This window comes from Ceratotherium simum, chromosome 16 (genome assembly GCF_057802395.1).
Source record: "Ceratotherium simum simum isolate JZ-2026a chromosome 16, ASM5780239v1, whole genome shotgun sequence".
NCBI classification, from domain to species: domain Eukaryota; kingdom Metazoa; phylum Chordata; class Mammalia; order Perissodactyla; family Rhinocerotidae; genus Ceratotherium; species Ceratotherium simum.
This window is the reverse complement of record NC_141915.1, coordinates 55,568,345-55,584,856: the sequence shown is the minus strand read 5'-3', so window position 1 is coordinate 55,584,856 and position 16,512 is coordinate 55,568,345. Positions and strand designations below refer to the sequence as shown.

At 52.6% G+C, this 16,512-nt stretch overlaps 1 protein-coding gene across 3 annotated transcripts in view; it reads right to left on the bottom strand.

Moving 5' to 3' along the window:
• Positions 1 to 16,512, bottom strand: part of SLC38A12 (solute carrier family 38 member 12) — a 61,367-nt gene that overhangs the window by 34,042 nt on the left and 10,813 nt on the right. For 2 of the 3 annotated variants that reach the window (XM_004432723.3, XM_087441540.1), the window contains 5 exons: positions 15,248 to 15,329; positions 14,673 to 14,769; positions 13,712 to 13,792; positions 10,455 to 10,554; positions 9,906 to 10,014 (listed from right to left, as the gene is read on the bottom strand). In XM_004432723.3, coding sequence (XP_004432780.1) covers positions 9,906 to 10,014; positions 10,455 to 10,554; positions 13,712 to 13,792; positions 14,673 to 14,769; positions 15,248 to 15,329 — 469 coding nt within the window. The remainder of the gene's footprint in view (positions 1 to 9,905; positions 10,015 to 10,454; positions 10,555 to 13,711; positions 13,793 to 14,672; positions 14,770 to 15,247; positions 15,330 to 16,512) is intronic. The other variant, XM_014789229.2, reaches the window with a different exon arrangement.

Genomic DNA, 16,512 nt, shown 5'->3' with positions numbered 1-16,512 from the left:
TCTGCCGGCCTGTCTCTGCACAGGAAGAGATGGCAGTGGGAATGCTCTGCGCTGTAGCTGGAGGGGAGGTAGGGAAGGAAGTCAGGCGCCCAGAAGCCCAGAACACAGAAGCCCTACAGAGAGGAGCCGCACAGGCCAGGCTGGCTCCACCCCTTCCCTGCTGACGTCCAGCCTCGAAATAGGAGCAGGATTCTTTGCTGGCACTGAGTAACCTTGGAGGGGTGGGGTAGGAGGGGAGATGGTATGTCAAGCTGGCTGATTGACAAGCTCTGCTTAATTGTGTGTAAGAAATCACACTAACAACCCCCCTGCTTCCTCCCTAGTCAATGGTCAGAGTGAAGGCCTCGCTGTGGGGCTGGCACCCTATGTAACCATCCATAGGGACCCAGGAGGGACCTGTTGGCCTCGGGTGACAAAGCAGCCACTGGCAAAGGGATGTTGCTGGAGCCCCTTTGCTCCCGAGGACACTCAAGACTCTGAAACCGGTCTGATCAGAGCAGGAGTGACACTGTTCCCTCTCTGCGCCAAAGTGCCTGAGGCATCAACTCCAGTATGTCACTAGTGACGCTGGCCTGGAGACCTGTGGACATCTGGCCACTGTCTTCCCTGGAAGAGGCAAGGCACAGGAGGTCCCTGACGGCTGCCTCCACAGCTGTGGCTTGGGAAGCAGTTCTCTAAGGGAGGCCAGAGCAGGCCTCTCCCTGGGAGACTGGGTGCCAGCAAGACCATTTACCACTGTGACAGGCCTCAGCCAGCAGAATTTCTTGAAGAGGAGAGTATACAGAGCATCCTCAGAACTGGTTGAAAGTGCAGATTCCTGGGCCTTGCGGCCTTAGATTCTGCTACATTAGGCCTAGAGTGAGACCCAGGAATCTATATTTTTAACAAGTGCCTGAAGGCTTTCTCAGGCCAAGTAGTCCTAGAACCAAACTTTGAGACACAGGGGAGGCTCTTGTTCCTGCCCTGGTGGAAGGGAAACAGCTGGGCTAGGCTCCTGGAGGCCAGCTACCTGTCCCTCAGCACTGCGGTGAGGAGGAAGGTGCCAGAACTCCCTGAATGTCACAGACCAGTGGGGCCTTCTAGCCCTGGTCAGCACCCAACACCCGGCCCGGCAGTCTGTTCCCTCTTCTCGTCAAGGTTTTCAGAGACTGTCTCAATCCGTGGCTAAAGGAAGTTCTTCCTATAGCCAAACTAAATACGCCCCCTTGTGCTCTGTGACCCTGACTTTTACGTTCACACTCGCCTCACAGCATCTGCTCAGCAACACCCTCTGCAATACCTCCCTTTGCACTTGAAGGCTTATTAAGATGTACCTTGGTCTACTTTTGGCTAATCCACAAGACATCCCAAGCTCATGCTAATTAATCAGATGTCATCATTAAAATGCACCCTAATTGTTCAGCTTCACCTAATGCCCATCATGCCCGGGGCCCGTGCATCTCTCTGCTGGCTTCTGGAAACCAGGGGTTCTTCAGCTCCGGCTTTCCCTTCAGCGCCAGCCTGTGGTCTGGAGATCATGCCCACCGATACTTTTATTCTCTGCACAGTGTGCAGGGCCAGCGCTGCTGGTTGGGACACCAGTAACACGGAGGAGCAGGGTTATTACTTTAGAATGAGCACTTTATTTAATTAAGCAATTACTGCCAGGGCCCTGGGGTGCTATTCAGAAAGACACCAGATTCTGCTTATAACAGACACCCTGTACCAGCCAGTGAGCATCGTTCAGGGAGCAGCACAGCCTCACAAAACTCAGCAAGGCCATCTCAAGAACCACAGACTCACCTCCGGAATGAAAAGCATTAGAGAGACATGGAGCTGGAAGAGGGAAATGGTCTGGCATGTAGGGTTTTCATTCTAGTTAGCACAATATATTTAAGAACATTCCATATTACTCTAAAACTACTAGAAGGCTGCTGGATTCCTTAGACTGCGTTTTTTTCTGTACTTTTGAGGAAATGAAGCAAAACAAAAAAGGGTGGGGGTGGGGGGAAGTTGGGATCTGAAATCAACAATCGGGACATTTTCTTAAAGAATACAAAGTCATTTTTAGCTTTTTACCCAGAGAGGAGAGGTTTGGAAGCAGAGGGGATGCAGAGCGTAGAGATGGCCTGGGCTGGAGTGTCTTGGGAGTTTGACTGGAGCAGCTTCTTGAGAAGGAGTGAAAACACACACACGGGTAGGGGGCCAGGATAAGCCCAGGAAGCTTGCAAAGTGGGGGGCACCGGGTTTCTATCCTGGATCGCGTTACTCACGAATAAGGATGCCTCAGGCTCCAAGCTCAGGGTGTGCCTGGGATCAGCGTGAAGTGGATAAAAACGGTCCTGAAAAAGCACAGTGCAGAAGGTCCCCAGCAGGGCTGCATACTCCCCACGGAGACCCATTTGGAAGTTTCCCAACCAAAGTGGCCTGTGCCTGAGTGTGGGCCGTGGGTATATACTTAACAGGCTCCACAAAGCTTTCCCAGCCTGGGTATGTGTGTATCCTGGGTGTGTGGGGGTGTCCCTGGTGATTTGTTTAGGTGGGCTGCTCATGACGGCCACGCCAGCCCTGCGACTGCCTATTTCTATGCGAACCGGGCTCTGGATTTCTGCAGTTTTGCACATGAACATGCGGATACCTCCCTTTACACAAGAGATGGGCTTCTAAAAGTTCTATTTATAAATACTTAATTTTGACAGAATAATATCTTAAACACACTAGGGAAACTAAGTACTTAAGAAAAACCTGCAGTGAGTCCTTCTGTAAAGTACCGAATCGTTTTGTAACAAATAATTACCCCCCTGGTTTGTTTTATACATTTGGATTTTCATGTAATGGGGTTTCTTAAGAGTTGAGTATGCTGCGGGGGGAGGTGTGTGTGGCAAGGTTATGGCACGCAATTTTCCCATCTCAACACATGTCCCTGGGTGAACTGGGGAATGGGTGGGGGTTGGTGGTTAAAGAATGAGAAACCAGACAAATCAAACTGACATTTTCCCATGTGCCCAGGACTAATGTTGGCTTGCCTTGGGCAAGTGGCATTTGTAAGGATGTACTCACTACGTTCCAGACAATGGAGATCGGGGTAGAGATCTGGGACATTCTAACAGTGGCAGAGAGACACTCAAACTGCCATTGTGAGAAGGGGGTCTGGTCAGTTCACCTGCTCAGGAGCTAGAACACAAGGTCCCTTCACCTAGTACGAGGGAGTAAAACCTGGGGGAACCCCAACTAATGCCAACGAGCAGCTTCTGAGGCTTGGGGGAGGGGTGGCGGGGACTGTCCAGAAGAAACCACTCCCACCACCTTGTGACCCAGATTCCCATAACCTGGTATCTTTACTGGGAGCATGGAGAAAGAGGCAGGGGGATTAAGCATCATCTTCTAAGCTGGTGTGTCAGGTATCAGCCACGGCAGACACAGGACATGGGGCGTGATGGATGGTGGGCTTAACGCCAGCCGACAGAACCCATGTCCCTGAGAGCCTCATTAAAAATAAAAACAACAATCCTTTCACTGAGCTGGAGGAGGAAGCTTGGGCCAAACACCCAAAGGCACTGGGGGTGGGGCGGGGGGGCAGGCACTGTGGCCCAGGGAGATGCTACCCAGGTCTCCTCAGAAAGGTGACGGCTGGTCTAGAGCAACGCTGGGCAGGCACCGGGGATAGAATGGAGGCTGTGCCCAGACAACAGCAGCAGTTTTGGGGACTAGCTGGGTGGTGGGGGCTCATGGGGTCCCTTGGCAGGAGTTCACGAGACAAGCCACAGTGTCAGAGTGAGTGACAGAGTAATCTGAATTTCATTTAGAAAGGGCTGGGGCTGTGGGGGTGAAAAGCACACCAAAAAACAAGAAGTCATTCCCGGGGTGAGATACATAGACAGCTCCCCAGGAACAAAAAGAGAGCGAGAAAGCAAAACACAGGCCTGTCCCTATATTATTGATTTCCTCAAAAAAGAAAGAGACAAGGTAATCCTTTAAAGTCAGTTGTTTCAATCTGAGCACTGGTCATTATTTGAAGATAGAATTCACTCAACATTAGAGACCGTCTGGGTAGTGGGTAGAGGCACTTTTGGGGCACGGGGCAGACATTCATTCTTCCTTGAGACCCAGGATCACGGATGAAAGCAGAGGTTCAGCATGTGGGGGGACTGTACCCTGGGACAGGAGCCCTCCCAGAGGCTCACGGTGACACGAAGCCAGAGGACCTGGTTGGAGACACCACAGACCATCACCCGGTCCAGCTTCCAGCGTCGGCCGGGCCCGGACCCAGGCCAGGAGAGCTCCTCCCCTCACCGCACCTGCAGTGGCTGCCCCGTGAGACCGGCACCTTCCCACGAGCAAGTGCGGAGGAGAGAGTGAGAGGCAAAACATAACGACCTTTCTGGAGCCTCCAGACCTGAAGGAGGAGGAGCTGACGAGAAGCACAGTGCGGAAGGAAGAGGGGGACAAGAAAGACAGGCTCTCCTGATTGGGCCCCAACAGTCACCGTCCTGTGAAGGAGGTGCTGGGATGTCCCTGACCCCACAAGCAATGCCCTCCCCGCCTCTCGGCGCAGTCCAGCTTGGTGCTCTGACCCCACGGGAGTTGAGTCAGACAGGAGGGCGACGTTGCCCAGAGAAGGGAACATGCCACGGGGCCTGTTTACTGGGCTTAGGGCCCTGCTCTCTGTTTCCAGACGGAGCCAACCCGTTAGACCCTCCACAAAGACAGCTCACCTGTCCTGTCAGGTCCTCGCTAGCCCTCTGGGGGCCGCCCTTCCTCTTTACGTCTGTGCTTCATACCACTCCAGGTTCCTGACGTTGCAAAATCCGGGGGCAGCATTCACACTGTTTCCTACAGGAGCTGTGCTCTGGGGGCACATGGTGGTGCCCCTGGAGGGGTGCAGCAGTGTCCCTGAGAGTCCCCAAGTCCTATGAAATCACTGCTGCTGCTAGAACTTGTTGCTCCACACTAACTCCCCTCCCTGCTGGTCCTGAAGGCCTCTAGCCCACCTCCTGCCCCAGAATTGGTAAGGATAAATATTCAAGTGATGGTAGCGGTGACCCACTTATTTGCAGATGCCACAGCCCCAGGGCACAGTGGCTGATGCTGAAGGAACACTGCGAGAGATCATGGCAGGGGAAGGGAAATGTCCTTGGGAAGACGCGTTCAATTCCACAGCTACTGAGTGACCGGGAGAAGTCGGCTTCACTATCTAGGAGCGAGGGGCGGCAAGAAGGACAGCAAATCAGTCCAGCGGACGGGCAGGGTGTGCACACACGGATCACTGAACAGACACCCGCCTAGGGCAGCGATCCCCCGCCCCCCTCGCCCAACGTCAAGCTCCAAGGGCTGATGGATGGACAGGCGCGACCTGCCGCCTCCTGTCCGGCCTTGCAGCGGGGCTGCCCTGCAAGCTGAGCACGTCTGCGTCACCGTTACCGGGGCCAGAGCACAGGGCTGGAGAGCACGAAGAGCGGGCTCCTGTCTCTACCGCAGCTCTGTGACCCTGGGGCAGTCACAGTCTCCAAGTCTCCGTTTTCTCTGCTGTCAGGTGGGATGAGGCCATGTACCTTACTGTGTGGCTGGGAGGACCAAAGAAGAAACGAGAAAATAACCGGTAACGTGCTACACCACGGCAAAAATACAGCAGGAAGGAGCAGTCAGAGCTCAGCACAGCGCTGCCATGGGGAAGCACTATGCCCTCTTCCACCCCCTCACATAAAGGATGGCTTCCCCTTGAATGGTACTGTTTAAGGAAGAAACCATTTGGTTTCAAAAAGGGGACTGCACGCTGTTTTAAGTGTGGCAAACAGATAGAGGCAAGTATTGCTGTGTAAGACTGAGACAAGATGGAACCAAAAAACACGGCCTCCTGGCAGAGAAAGAGAAACCAGGACTCTCAGTGAAGGCTTGGAAGGACCCTTCTAATGTTCACTTGAGCTCGAATCTCAGATTGACCTACTCCTCTAGGAACGGAGTCCGGTAGACAGAACTCCCCCTGCGGCCCCCAACACATACCCTACTTCTTCAAAGAGAAGAAGAACCACTTCTTCTGGGGAGAGCCCCCTCCATCTGGCAGAGGATGGCAGGTCATCTGCAGGGCACTTGCAGCCTGCATCTCTCTCTTGGGTCACCTGTGCCCTTGAGGTGGATCTCACAGCTCCTGTGTCCAAGGCAGGATGGCAAGCCACCCAGGGTGACCTTGTCCTGTCCCAAGGCAGCCCATGAGGAGCCCCCTGCTCAATACTGCCAGTTTGTGGCTGAGTCTCCAGCCAGGATGAGCTATGCTCTGCCATCTGCGCAGCCGGCTCTGCTCGGCCAGTGCCTGCTGGGCTGCCGGTGACCCAGCAGCATCTATCCACCTGTAAGTGGCGGATGCCGCTCCTGCGAACAGTGAGAAGCTTTCAGCACTCAGGGAGTCCCACTGTCCTCCCAGGGCTTCCCTCTGACACTCCTGAGGAGGCGGCAATGGCAGGGCCGGGTCCTGGGCAAGGGGTGCGAATGACAGGCTGGGAAGCACTGCAGGTATGAGGAAGTGAAACAAGAGCGCTCGGCAGTGCTCTCGACTCCAGGGACAGCAACACACGTCCCGCTTCCCAGACACTCGGGACAGGCCGAGTCCTGGACGGAACTCCTGTACATACAATCCTACCACTTCACCAGTGGTCCCTGGCTCCTTCTCACTGCATAGGAAAGAATGAAATGCTAAATTCTGACTTTGTTTCCTACCAAAGTCGGAGAAGCTCTGCAGAAAGAATCCCAAGATATTCCCCTGCCTGGAGGCAAGGTTACCGGTTTGAAAGAGTTGGGGCATCTAACACTTTCCCATTTGATCCTTCAAAGGAGCAGGAGGGGTGGGTGGTGGGGTTCTGAGAATCCACAGCCTGCTGAAAGCACACCCTAACGTTAACGCTCACGGGCCTGCACAACAGGGCCCAGGTCACTACTGGCTCCAGCTGCGATGCCTTGCTGGGACGCGCTGGAAAGCACATGTGACTCACGGGCCCCCTGCTCTGCGGCTACTCCAAGGAAGGAGAGGGAGAAACTGACTCATATCAGCTGCAGTGGCAATCTGAACAATTTAACAAGGCAATCACAGGATGTGGACGGAGGTCACAGGGTGCAGGAGGGGAGGAGGAATTTTCCATTTGTTAAGGTCAAGGGCTTTGGGAGGCGAGTGGTAGCTGCTGGTAGAGAAGGATGCCTTCTTATACGTAACCACCACAATGCTACACACAGGCTGGCCTCTGGAGATGGTTAATATCCCAAATATTCTCATTCTGTGTGTGCATCTCAGTAGCATTCCCAGGAAGACACAGAAGAGATTATTTCCAGAGGACTTTCTGAAAATTAAACCACAAAATAAAAGCCTGCACCTTCATCCCCTAGAACATACTGTCCAGAATAGCAATGAAGAAGTGGTTATTAGGAGGCCCTTTTAAACATGCAGGCCCGACGGGTGCACGGTCTACTTGAGACACAGAGATGACTGTGCACAGGGTAGGAAGGGTGCTTGAAATCTACTCCTTGCCTTGTCCAACATTTTGGTGAAGTCTGGCTGGCAGAAAAATCAAACAGCTTGTAGAAAGAGGTGCATAGAAGGGAGCATAGAAGGGAGCGTGTAGAAAGGGAGCCTCTAGAAGGGATGAACAATCTTCTGAACATGGGGGGCAAGGGGAAAGGACGACCCTCCTCCCCATGATCTGAAGAGGCCACTTGACAGAATGAAGACAGAGGCTTGTGTGAGCCCCGCAGGTCAGACTTGGGAGGGGAAGATGCCGTTATCACCTGCAGTAGAGAGCTGAGGACCGAGGAAGGAAACCCACATCTCTGCCCACCCATTCCCCCAGCCACTCTGCCCCTTCCAGCTCACTGAGAGGGGGAGGCCTGCAGAGGGCTGGACAGCACCTGGTGTTTAGGGTCAGGAAGCACTATGTTGTGGAAGCCACGGACCTGGAGCCACATGCAAAGTTGTAAAGAGACTTCTGAGACAATGTGAATGTCCATCTGCCTTCAATTTCTCCAAACCAGGAAGAATAGCACATCTGAACCAAAAACCTTCCGAGCAAACTGAATCCCCAGCAGTGGACTGGGGTGGGGGAGGGAGGGTGTCAACAACCAGAGAGAAGAGGCCCTGCTTCTGCTCACTCTTCCCTTAACATTCCTGTAGCTTTTGCAAGCCTGGTGGCAATCAGCTTTATGAGTTATAAGTGTAATATCTGGGAGATGAAGGCAGTAATTAATGCCTGTCTGCCTTCCTGAAGGGTTCCTTCTGTTCAGTCAGAGAGTTATTGAGATTCAGGGAAGGAAGCTTCCATCATGTGGAAGGTTTAGAGAAATAAGTGAAAGAACAATTTAACAAGGCAATAATAATGCTTCTAAATAATTTACCAGGCAAATGGCAGCAGCCAATATTCCCAGTGTTCCATACCCATTTTTCTGGTGGGCAGGGGAATGTGCCAGGCAGATTCCGCATGGACTCTAGCAGCCTTCCTGGGAAAGACCACCTGAGGGGTTCTGCTGCTGTCCTGCTGGACAAGCTCCCGTGTCTGTGTCGAGCCTCTCGGACCCCTTCTCCACCTCCTCCTTCCGCCCGTCTATGCCAGTTAGTGATCCAGGTGGGACTTACACTTACTAACACTTTTGCTAATTTTATCAATCAAAGTTTGTTGAAATGCTAAGAGGCTAACAGGCCTCGGCTCTCCCGGCTGCCTTGCCCAGCTACTCTGCCCACCTCCAAGGCTAGGGAAGTGGGGAAGGGTGCCAGGAAATTAACTTGCTACCAAATTCCCACTGGACCTGTCGGGGAGGATCTGAGACACAATTCTACCAAAAGACAAATTCTTAGCCATAGCCGAAAGTGCAAGATAAGACACACAGATCACCCGACTGACCCAGAAATGCAGACAGGAAAACAGACACCTCCCAAGGCCTGAGCCACAGGACTCCTTCTGTAGGTCTCTAGGGTGACACTGGGAAGGCAAAACTACCATTCAGTGGCCCTTGGGGTTAACAAATTCAGACCCAAATAACACAGCTGGCAGGGCCGGCAGAAACCTTTGCCAAGGTAGAGATAATTAAGTCAAGAGGCCAGCTCCTGAAAGGCTCGGCTCTCTCTCGGCCCTGCCTCCCGCTCCAATCAGCTAAGTGGCCACGTGTCAAACTGTGTGTCACCTAGCACACCTAAATCTGTGTCAGGGCTGAGGACGACCAAGAAGACACAGAGAATATTAATAGATGCTGCAAAAGGGAAAGGGAAGCGTTTCTGAGTTCTGCCTGCAAAGCAGGCAGAGATAAATAACTGCCTCTGGTTCTGTAGCTTATTACCCAAGACCCGTCTGGCATGTTGCTCAGCCCCAACTTTTCCTGTCCAGGGCACAGAGCAATCAAAAATGAGCCTGGAGATTCATCTTCTCCCCCTGCCTGCGGGCAGCAGGGAAGACAGAGAGAGAGCTGGGCTGATCCTTGCCTATCTGGAGAGCCTGTTATAGTCAGGGTCAACCGTAAGATGGCTCAGCCCTGCCTACCCAGTCAAGGAACCCGGCATCCACCCATATCCTCCTGGGCTGGTCAGGAGTAGGTCAGAACATGGAAAGTCTCTGGAAAACTAGCTCTGGCACTCTTAGAGAGCTTTGATAAGAGTGCTCCTCACACCCTGAACTAAGTCTACAAGAGTTCACAGCCCTGTAGCTGGCAATGTCTTGAATGCCAACTCCAGGCTACATGAGAGTGAGGCCTGGTCACCAGGACACTCTGGGGCTAGAGTCTCAGTGACATGAACCAAGGCCTGGGAATTAGCCAGAGTGTGGAGCTGTGCAGACTGGCCTCTCTGGGGATGGAGTTCTATCAGAAAGTAAAGGTGGTTCAAATGCCCCTGACCACCCGGGAGGGCCTGACCAGCCCCAGGCTGAGCGGGCCGGAGGAGCAGAGGCGAGGCCACTCACCAGGTAGATGCGGTAGGCGTCCACTCGGCGCAGGGGCCCCCAGCACAGGTCAGTGTCATTGTACCTGGTGTCGGCCTCCACACCACAGGAGTCGTTGCCAGTGGTGCTGCTGATAAAGAGAACAATGGCTCAGTGTGGGCCTCCCTGCTCTGCTGGAAGCAGACACGATGTAACACTGTTAATTATTAGCTTATTATTAATTAGAACCTCCACTCCCCCCACAGCTGCTGTAGGTCCAACAATCTGACTTTTCATGAACCACATTTCCCTGTCTTCTAGGGCATGAACCACTTGTTCCTGTCGTACCATCTCCCAGCAACTCAGGAGCCCCTGGTGGGAATCCCAGTCATCCCCCTGTGGGGCAGGGAAGGGGACAGTAGTGTGGAGCATATCTCCAAAGGACAGAATGCACAGCTGGCTGTGAGGCGTGTAGACAAGGGCCTCGGCATCTACGTTCTTCAGATGCTGATGGATTTGCTGGGTGTCGTGCTTCTGCCCTGACTGCCCAAGGAGCCCACTGGCTACAGCTAGCATCGGGGGGACACTCACCAGGTCACCTGCATGAGGGAGAAGGGCACGGCGGCAGCATAGATGGCCAGGTCCCCATACAGGTAAATGATGATACAGAAATAGAACAAGTTGACCCCCACTGAAAGGAATGAAGTCATCGGTCAGGGAGGCATAGGGAGACAGTTACATTCTTTTGGACCACTAAATCTCTGCCTCTCCCATAGCTTTCAGTTCTCCAAGCCATCTACTTTCTCCAAAAAGAGTGGGAAAATGACCCCAAAGTCCTGCGTCTTGCTCTGACTGGCTACACCGTGACGGTGGCAGGAGACACATCTGCTTGTGACTGTCACCTGAGAGGGGCTGAGCGAGGCCTGGAGGAGCAGAGAAGCTCTGAATCCAGAAAGGTGCAGGGTGAGTGAGAGGCACAGACCGATGCGGAGGAACCGAGGCACCTTTATGCCCCAGCAGCTCAGGATAGGCTGCCTGGGGAGAAGGAGGAGAGATGCCCCCAGTCAGGAGCCTGAACCTCAGAGCTCGCCTGGGCCACAGCCCCCCTCGCAGCCAAACACAGGGCTCTAAGACAAAAGACTGCTGCTGAGGAACTGAAAACCAAAGAGAAGACAACAGGAAACGGCCCAGCTTCTGACGCTGAAATCAAGAGGGTAAAAAGCCCTGGATTTCTACAGACCAAGTGCCTCTTTCTGAATCTGACCAAGCACCCAGCCCCCAGTGGGGTGGGGGGCAGCCTGGTGTACTGGGGAGAGGGAGCGGCAGGAGCGGGCACTCAGGACAGGCTCACTTTAGGATGCTGATCGTGGAGGGTGCACAAGGTGGAAGCTCCCTGTGCAGAGGCAAACCCTGGTCCCCTCTCCCTCCAGGAGGGGCTGAACTAGGAGTCGGGAAGGCAGGCTCTAGTTCTAATCACATCAGTCTCACTTCATGCCCCTGGCAATTCCCTGGGCGTCTCCAATCCTTTACTGTGAGAAGAATTCCACTTGTGCTAAATTCCATATGTGAGTCCAGCTGCAAGGACCAAGTGTAAAAGCTCTGAACAAAGCATCTGACCCTACAACCTCAGGGTCACGGTCTCGGACAGCCAGCCTCTAATTTCTGTTGAGACTGACTGCTCGTTTTTGATATCACTGGTCTCAAGCTGCTGGCTTCTCTGAGAACAGAAAGAAAAATGAAGTGACAGTTTCCTCTAATCCTGGTGGCTCAGAGGAGGCTCCAGGGTCCCTGGGGGAAAGCTGGGGACATGTTCCTCCAGGGCTATTTGAGGTCAGCTTGCTCCTAGGAGTCTGGGGGAAAAAGACCAGGAAAATATGGTTCTTGCAAGAACCCAGGAGGGCCTCGGAATCCTCACTGTCCAAGCCCAGTGGCCCCTGGGGTCTGCCTGCCACTCACCTCCAGGCTCCAAGTACAGCCCGTGTCCCAGTTTGTTTTTCTGCTCAGAGCCATTGCTCTCTGCAGGGAGGCACTGTCCTCTCCCCATCCCAACCTTTCTTCCACCTGTCCATGGACTGGTGTCAGCTATTTATAAACTGCCATTGGTCCTCCCTGATCAAGGAATTTCATTACTAGACACAAAGTGGGAGGGTGAATGGACTTCCTGAGAGGACTGCAATGACTAGCCCTGGCGTTTCTAATGACAAGAAACGAGTCTGGACCCCAAGGGAGCCTTTTGTGGAGGGTGGCAGCCCTTCCAAAGGTGAAGGTGACAGTCTGTGATAGAGCAGAGTGGTGGTTTTCAACTGGGGGCGATTTTGCCTCCTACCTCTCACTGGGGACATTTGGCAATGTCTGATGACATTTTTGGTTGTCACGACTCAGAGGTGCTACTAGCAACTAGTGGGTAGAAGCCAAGGATGCTACTCAGCATCCTCCAGTATACAGTACAGGCCCCACAACAAAAATGATCTGAGCTTGAGAAACCTTGGAGCAGATGAGAAGAAGGCTTCCCCTAAGTGTGAGGCTGCTCTCACACGAATGTGTTTATTTTCTATCATATTTGGGTAAACCGGGAGTCTAGTCAGTGGGGGGGAAAAAGACAAAACAAAACCACTAGTTCCTAGAATCCTTAAAGAAGTCAGGGCAGAGTGTAAAACATGAAAATTAGAAAGGAGGTTTAAAGGTCTATGTTGTCCCTCCAATGTGCGTTTTATTTCAAAAGCCTGCATTTGGAAGGAGACCGTGCACGGCCGCCAGGAGGAAATGCTTCCGCTCTCTTCTCTCAGTCTAATGCGATGGGGGGAGAGAGAAATGGAACAAAGGAAAAGCACAGAAGCGGGCTGGTCACAACCAATTTGGTTTTGATGAATTCTCAAAACCCTCTGTGAGGCTGGTGGGGGGATGGAACCAGACCCTCAGGCATCCTTTGATGCGGACAGTCAGATCACACCGCCTATGATAAATGGAATGCTTAATGTCCCAAAAAGCAGTCAAGAAGACTCTAGTTTCTACAATCCACCGCCCTGGCTCTAAGTCAGTGCAGCCACAGTCAAGACTGCAAAGAACCGGTGGAGATGGCCCCCTCTGCAAACAAAGGGGCAGAAAATCTTCTAAGATAACTGCGAGGGGAAGGATTTATTGAGATGTGTCTGACTCTCTATGAAGGGGAAACAGACAGGATTGGATATTAAAAAACTAAACTCTTAAATAGCTCATCTTCTAAAAGAGCAGTATTTGCCATGGAGGTATAAGATGCTGTTGCTGAACACCCAACAACCCAGCACCTGAGCTGGGCTGGATCCTTTCAGATTGTAGCGGTCCCTTGCAGAGGGCAAGGTCATAATTAGTTGCTCAGATTCCCAGGCAGCAATGGGCCCCTAGCGCCCTCTGCTGGTCACCTGGAAGGCATACCCAGGCATGTGCACAGTGTAGCTACCACTGTCACAAGGTGATTGCTCTGTGTTGTCCCAGCAGAACAGTCCAGAAGAAAAGAAAGACAAGTCAGAGGCAATCAAGCAAGAGGTACAAAACTACCAGCCAGCCGCCATCGGCTCCCTTCGTCAGAAATCTGCTTAGGATTCTTGACCTCTATGTCTAGTAAGAGCTAAGTAGCCACTTTATTCCCACAATGATGAATGGAGAGGAATCCAAAAAAACAACTTGAAGCACTTCAGGCCTCTCAGCAAGGTGGCTTCTCAAATGCACTGGGAGCAGGCGGACAGTGCTCCTCCACATTGCCTGCCCCATCCTGAGTCGTCAAGGTGGGACTCTCATTCCGAGTGCCCAGGTCTGTAGGAAAGAGCCAGCTCTCCCTTTGTCCTTGCCCCACCTCAAGAAAGAACCGATACCTTTACTGAAGAACATGGAGGCCATCTGTCCCATTTCCACCCGGTCTGTGATTTCAAAAAGGTTCGAAGATCCACGCCTCTCTGTGGAGCCAAAAGGACAAGGAAGAAGAAGTGGTTCTTTCACTTGTAAAAGTTCCTAGAAGGGGGTGTTGAGCTCATTGAATTCTCCCGAATAATGAAATTTTCAAGCATTTCAAACTCTCAAGAAAGCTTTTCCTAATGTTTTCTGCTTGAAACATTTAAAACAGCCTATAGAAAGGGATCCCAGGGGGGCCGGCCCCGTGGTGTAGGGGTTAAGTGTGCGTGCTCTACTGCTGGCGGCCCGGGTTTGGATCCCGGGCACGCACCCACGCACCACTGGTCAGGCCATGCTGTGGTGGTGTCCCACATGAAGTGGGGGAAGATCGGCATGGATATTAGCTCAGGGCCAGTCTTCCTCAGCAAAAAAGAGGAGGATTGGCAGGGATGTTGGCTCAGGGTTGATCTTCCTCACAAAAAAAAAAAAAAAAAAAAGGGATCCCAGGGAAGCTCATTGTGGGGTGAGAGAGAAAGCTGGGACACTCAGCCCTGGCTCAGCTGGAGCAGGGATGGGACTGCCATCCCTGGTGAGGGTGCATGTGTGCTCACGTGTGTGGGTGCATGTGTGGTGGGACGGGAGGAAGGAGAGAAGTCAGAGACCCAACGTTGACTTGAGCCTCCAGCGTGCACCAGGCACCGAGATTAAGTGACTTGCCCAAGCTGCAGATGTTAGTAAGTGGTGGAGCCACAGAGGTGAGGCAGGGTCCCCAGGCTCCAAAGCTGTGCTCTTTACATGCTACCACGGTGCCTTCCTAGATACCAACCACAGGCAGGAAATGCTAGAGGGTCTCTGCAGAGAGACTCCCCTGGGGACCTCTCCATGAGGAATGGGAACCCCGTGGGCCAGAGGGAAGTGCGGGCCAGCCCGAATCCCAAGACTTACGCACAGACAGGATGGGTCGCTTCTCTGCCCGCTCATAGTTGTCCTGGATGAGAACATCACTGTCAGAGGCTGTGGAGGAGTCATCATCTTCCTCCTCCTAGGAGGCGGTAGGGAGGCGGAGAAGGAGGGGGAACAAACAAGGGAAAAAGGAAGAGTACGTAATTACAGAAACTGTCTGGACAGTGGAGAGCCTGTTTCCTTTATTTCTTTCTAGAAGGTCTCTTATTAGGAAGCTCTCAACACTTCTGTACTGTCACTTTAGAAGGCACAGATACACTTGGATGTCAGATCTGAAGCTGCAGCACAGTTCCTGGGTACAGAGGTTCAGAATGAATGAGCAAGCTGAAGGTGGGGGGCAGGAGAGAACCACGATGCAATGTTAAAAGAGCAGAGGCTGCATCTGTTCTGTAAGCTCATGTGGCTGTCAGGCTTCAGCTCCGGGACTAGGGTCTTGGGATAGCACTGTGGACACGAGCCCTCCATGCGTTGGGAGGGAAAGCAGTGGCTGCTGAGGCTGCCTCCTTGGTACATGACTGGACGGGGGCACTGCCTGGAGACAAGGGAAACACACACACCTGGTGATTTTCCATCCTCTTCCAGTGGAGCTGAGCGTTGGCTGCTGCCATGGCCTCCACTACAAAGGTGGTCGTCACAAAGCTGCAGGGGAAGGCCGCGTGTTAATTACCAAAGGCAGTAGGAGGCACAAAGTAAAAGGAAAAGTCATTTTAAGACCTGACCAACAAGCCCGAAGATTCTTTCTGAGAGCTGTTCCCTGGGGAACTTTCAAGATGGGTCTGACCTGATAAGAGGGTGTGTGTGCATACGACGCCTTGTGTGCTTGCCTTGATGTCCCTGTTGACATTCAGAATGTATTTCTGATGAAATAAGCTGAAGGAGAGAGAACGAGCCTGGGGGACAGGTGTCGGGGCAATGTGGTACTGCACTCCAAGAAGGGGCCGGTTGTGGGCAGAGGTGGGGGACAGACACTCTCTGATGCTCTAGGTCGGGAAGAGGAGGCTGATCCACAAAGTGCCCTCCCAAAGCTCCTGGGAAGGGCAGCAGGCAGCTCTCACCTCTCCTTGCTGGGAGAGAGACAAGCTACACACACTGAAGGAAGGGGCACAGGCAGGGATAATTGAAAAGGATGCTTGGCTTACGAATCCGTTCCCTCTTTTTTTTTTTTTTTTTTTTTGGCAGCACTTTTACTTTCCTAATAATCTGGCTAATAGGAAAATAAGCTTGTATTTCTATGGCCTGAATCAAAAGAGAGATTGGGAGGTGGCATCAGACATTTGCTGACAGTCAGACTAGAGTGAAAAATCATCTTTTCTTTTCCTCTTAAAGAAAATGGAGAGACCTAGACGACGGCTGGGATGCACGAATGCTTCTGGAAGCAGAAGGTATGGGGAGGGCTGCCTTTCTGCTAATAAAACCCAAGGAATGAATCTCTCCCTGCTGAAACAACCTGGACGGAACATTCACCTCCTTCTTTCTCAAGGCCTGCACGGCTCTGCCGCAGGACGTGACCCCGAGCCCTCCCCGAGTGCTGTCACCTGCCGCAGGCTGACTGCTCAGCCCAGCAGCCGGGTGGCAGGTGGGACAGGAGTAAAACCCACATACACTCCATCTCGGTGGTGGGGGGGCAGCCAGCTCCGACACTGCCATTCCAGTCGCCTCAGCACCTCCTGGAAAAGTTTCTCATTATCCTGCCTAACTGACCATTTTAAGGGCTTTAGATTTTCCCTTCCTTTTGGAAGTAAAACTAAAATCAATCTTAATTAAGGCGTAAAGAGGCTTCTCATGATTGCACAAAGCCAACTCATTGATCATGTTCAAACAT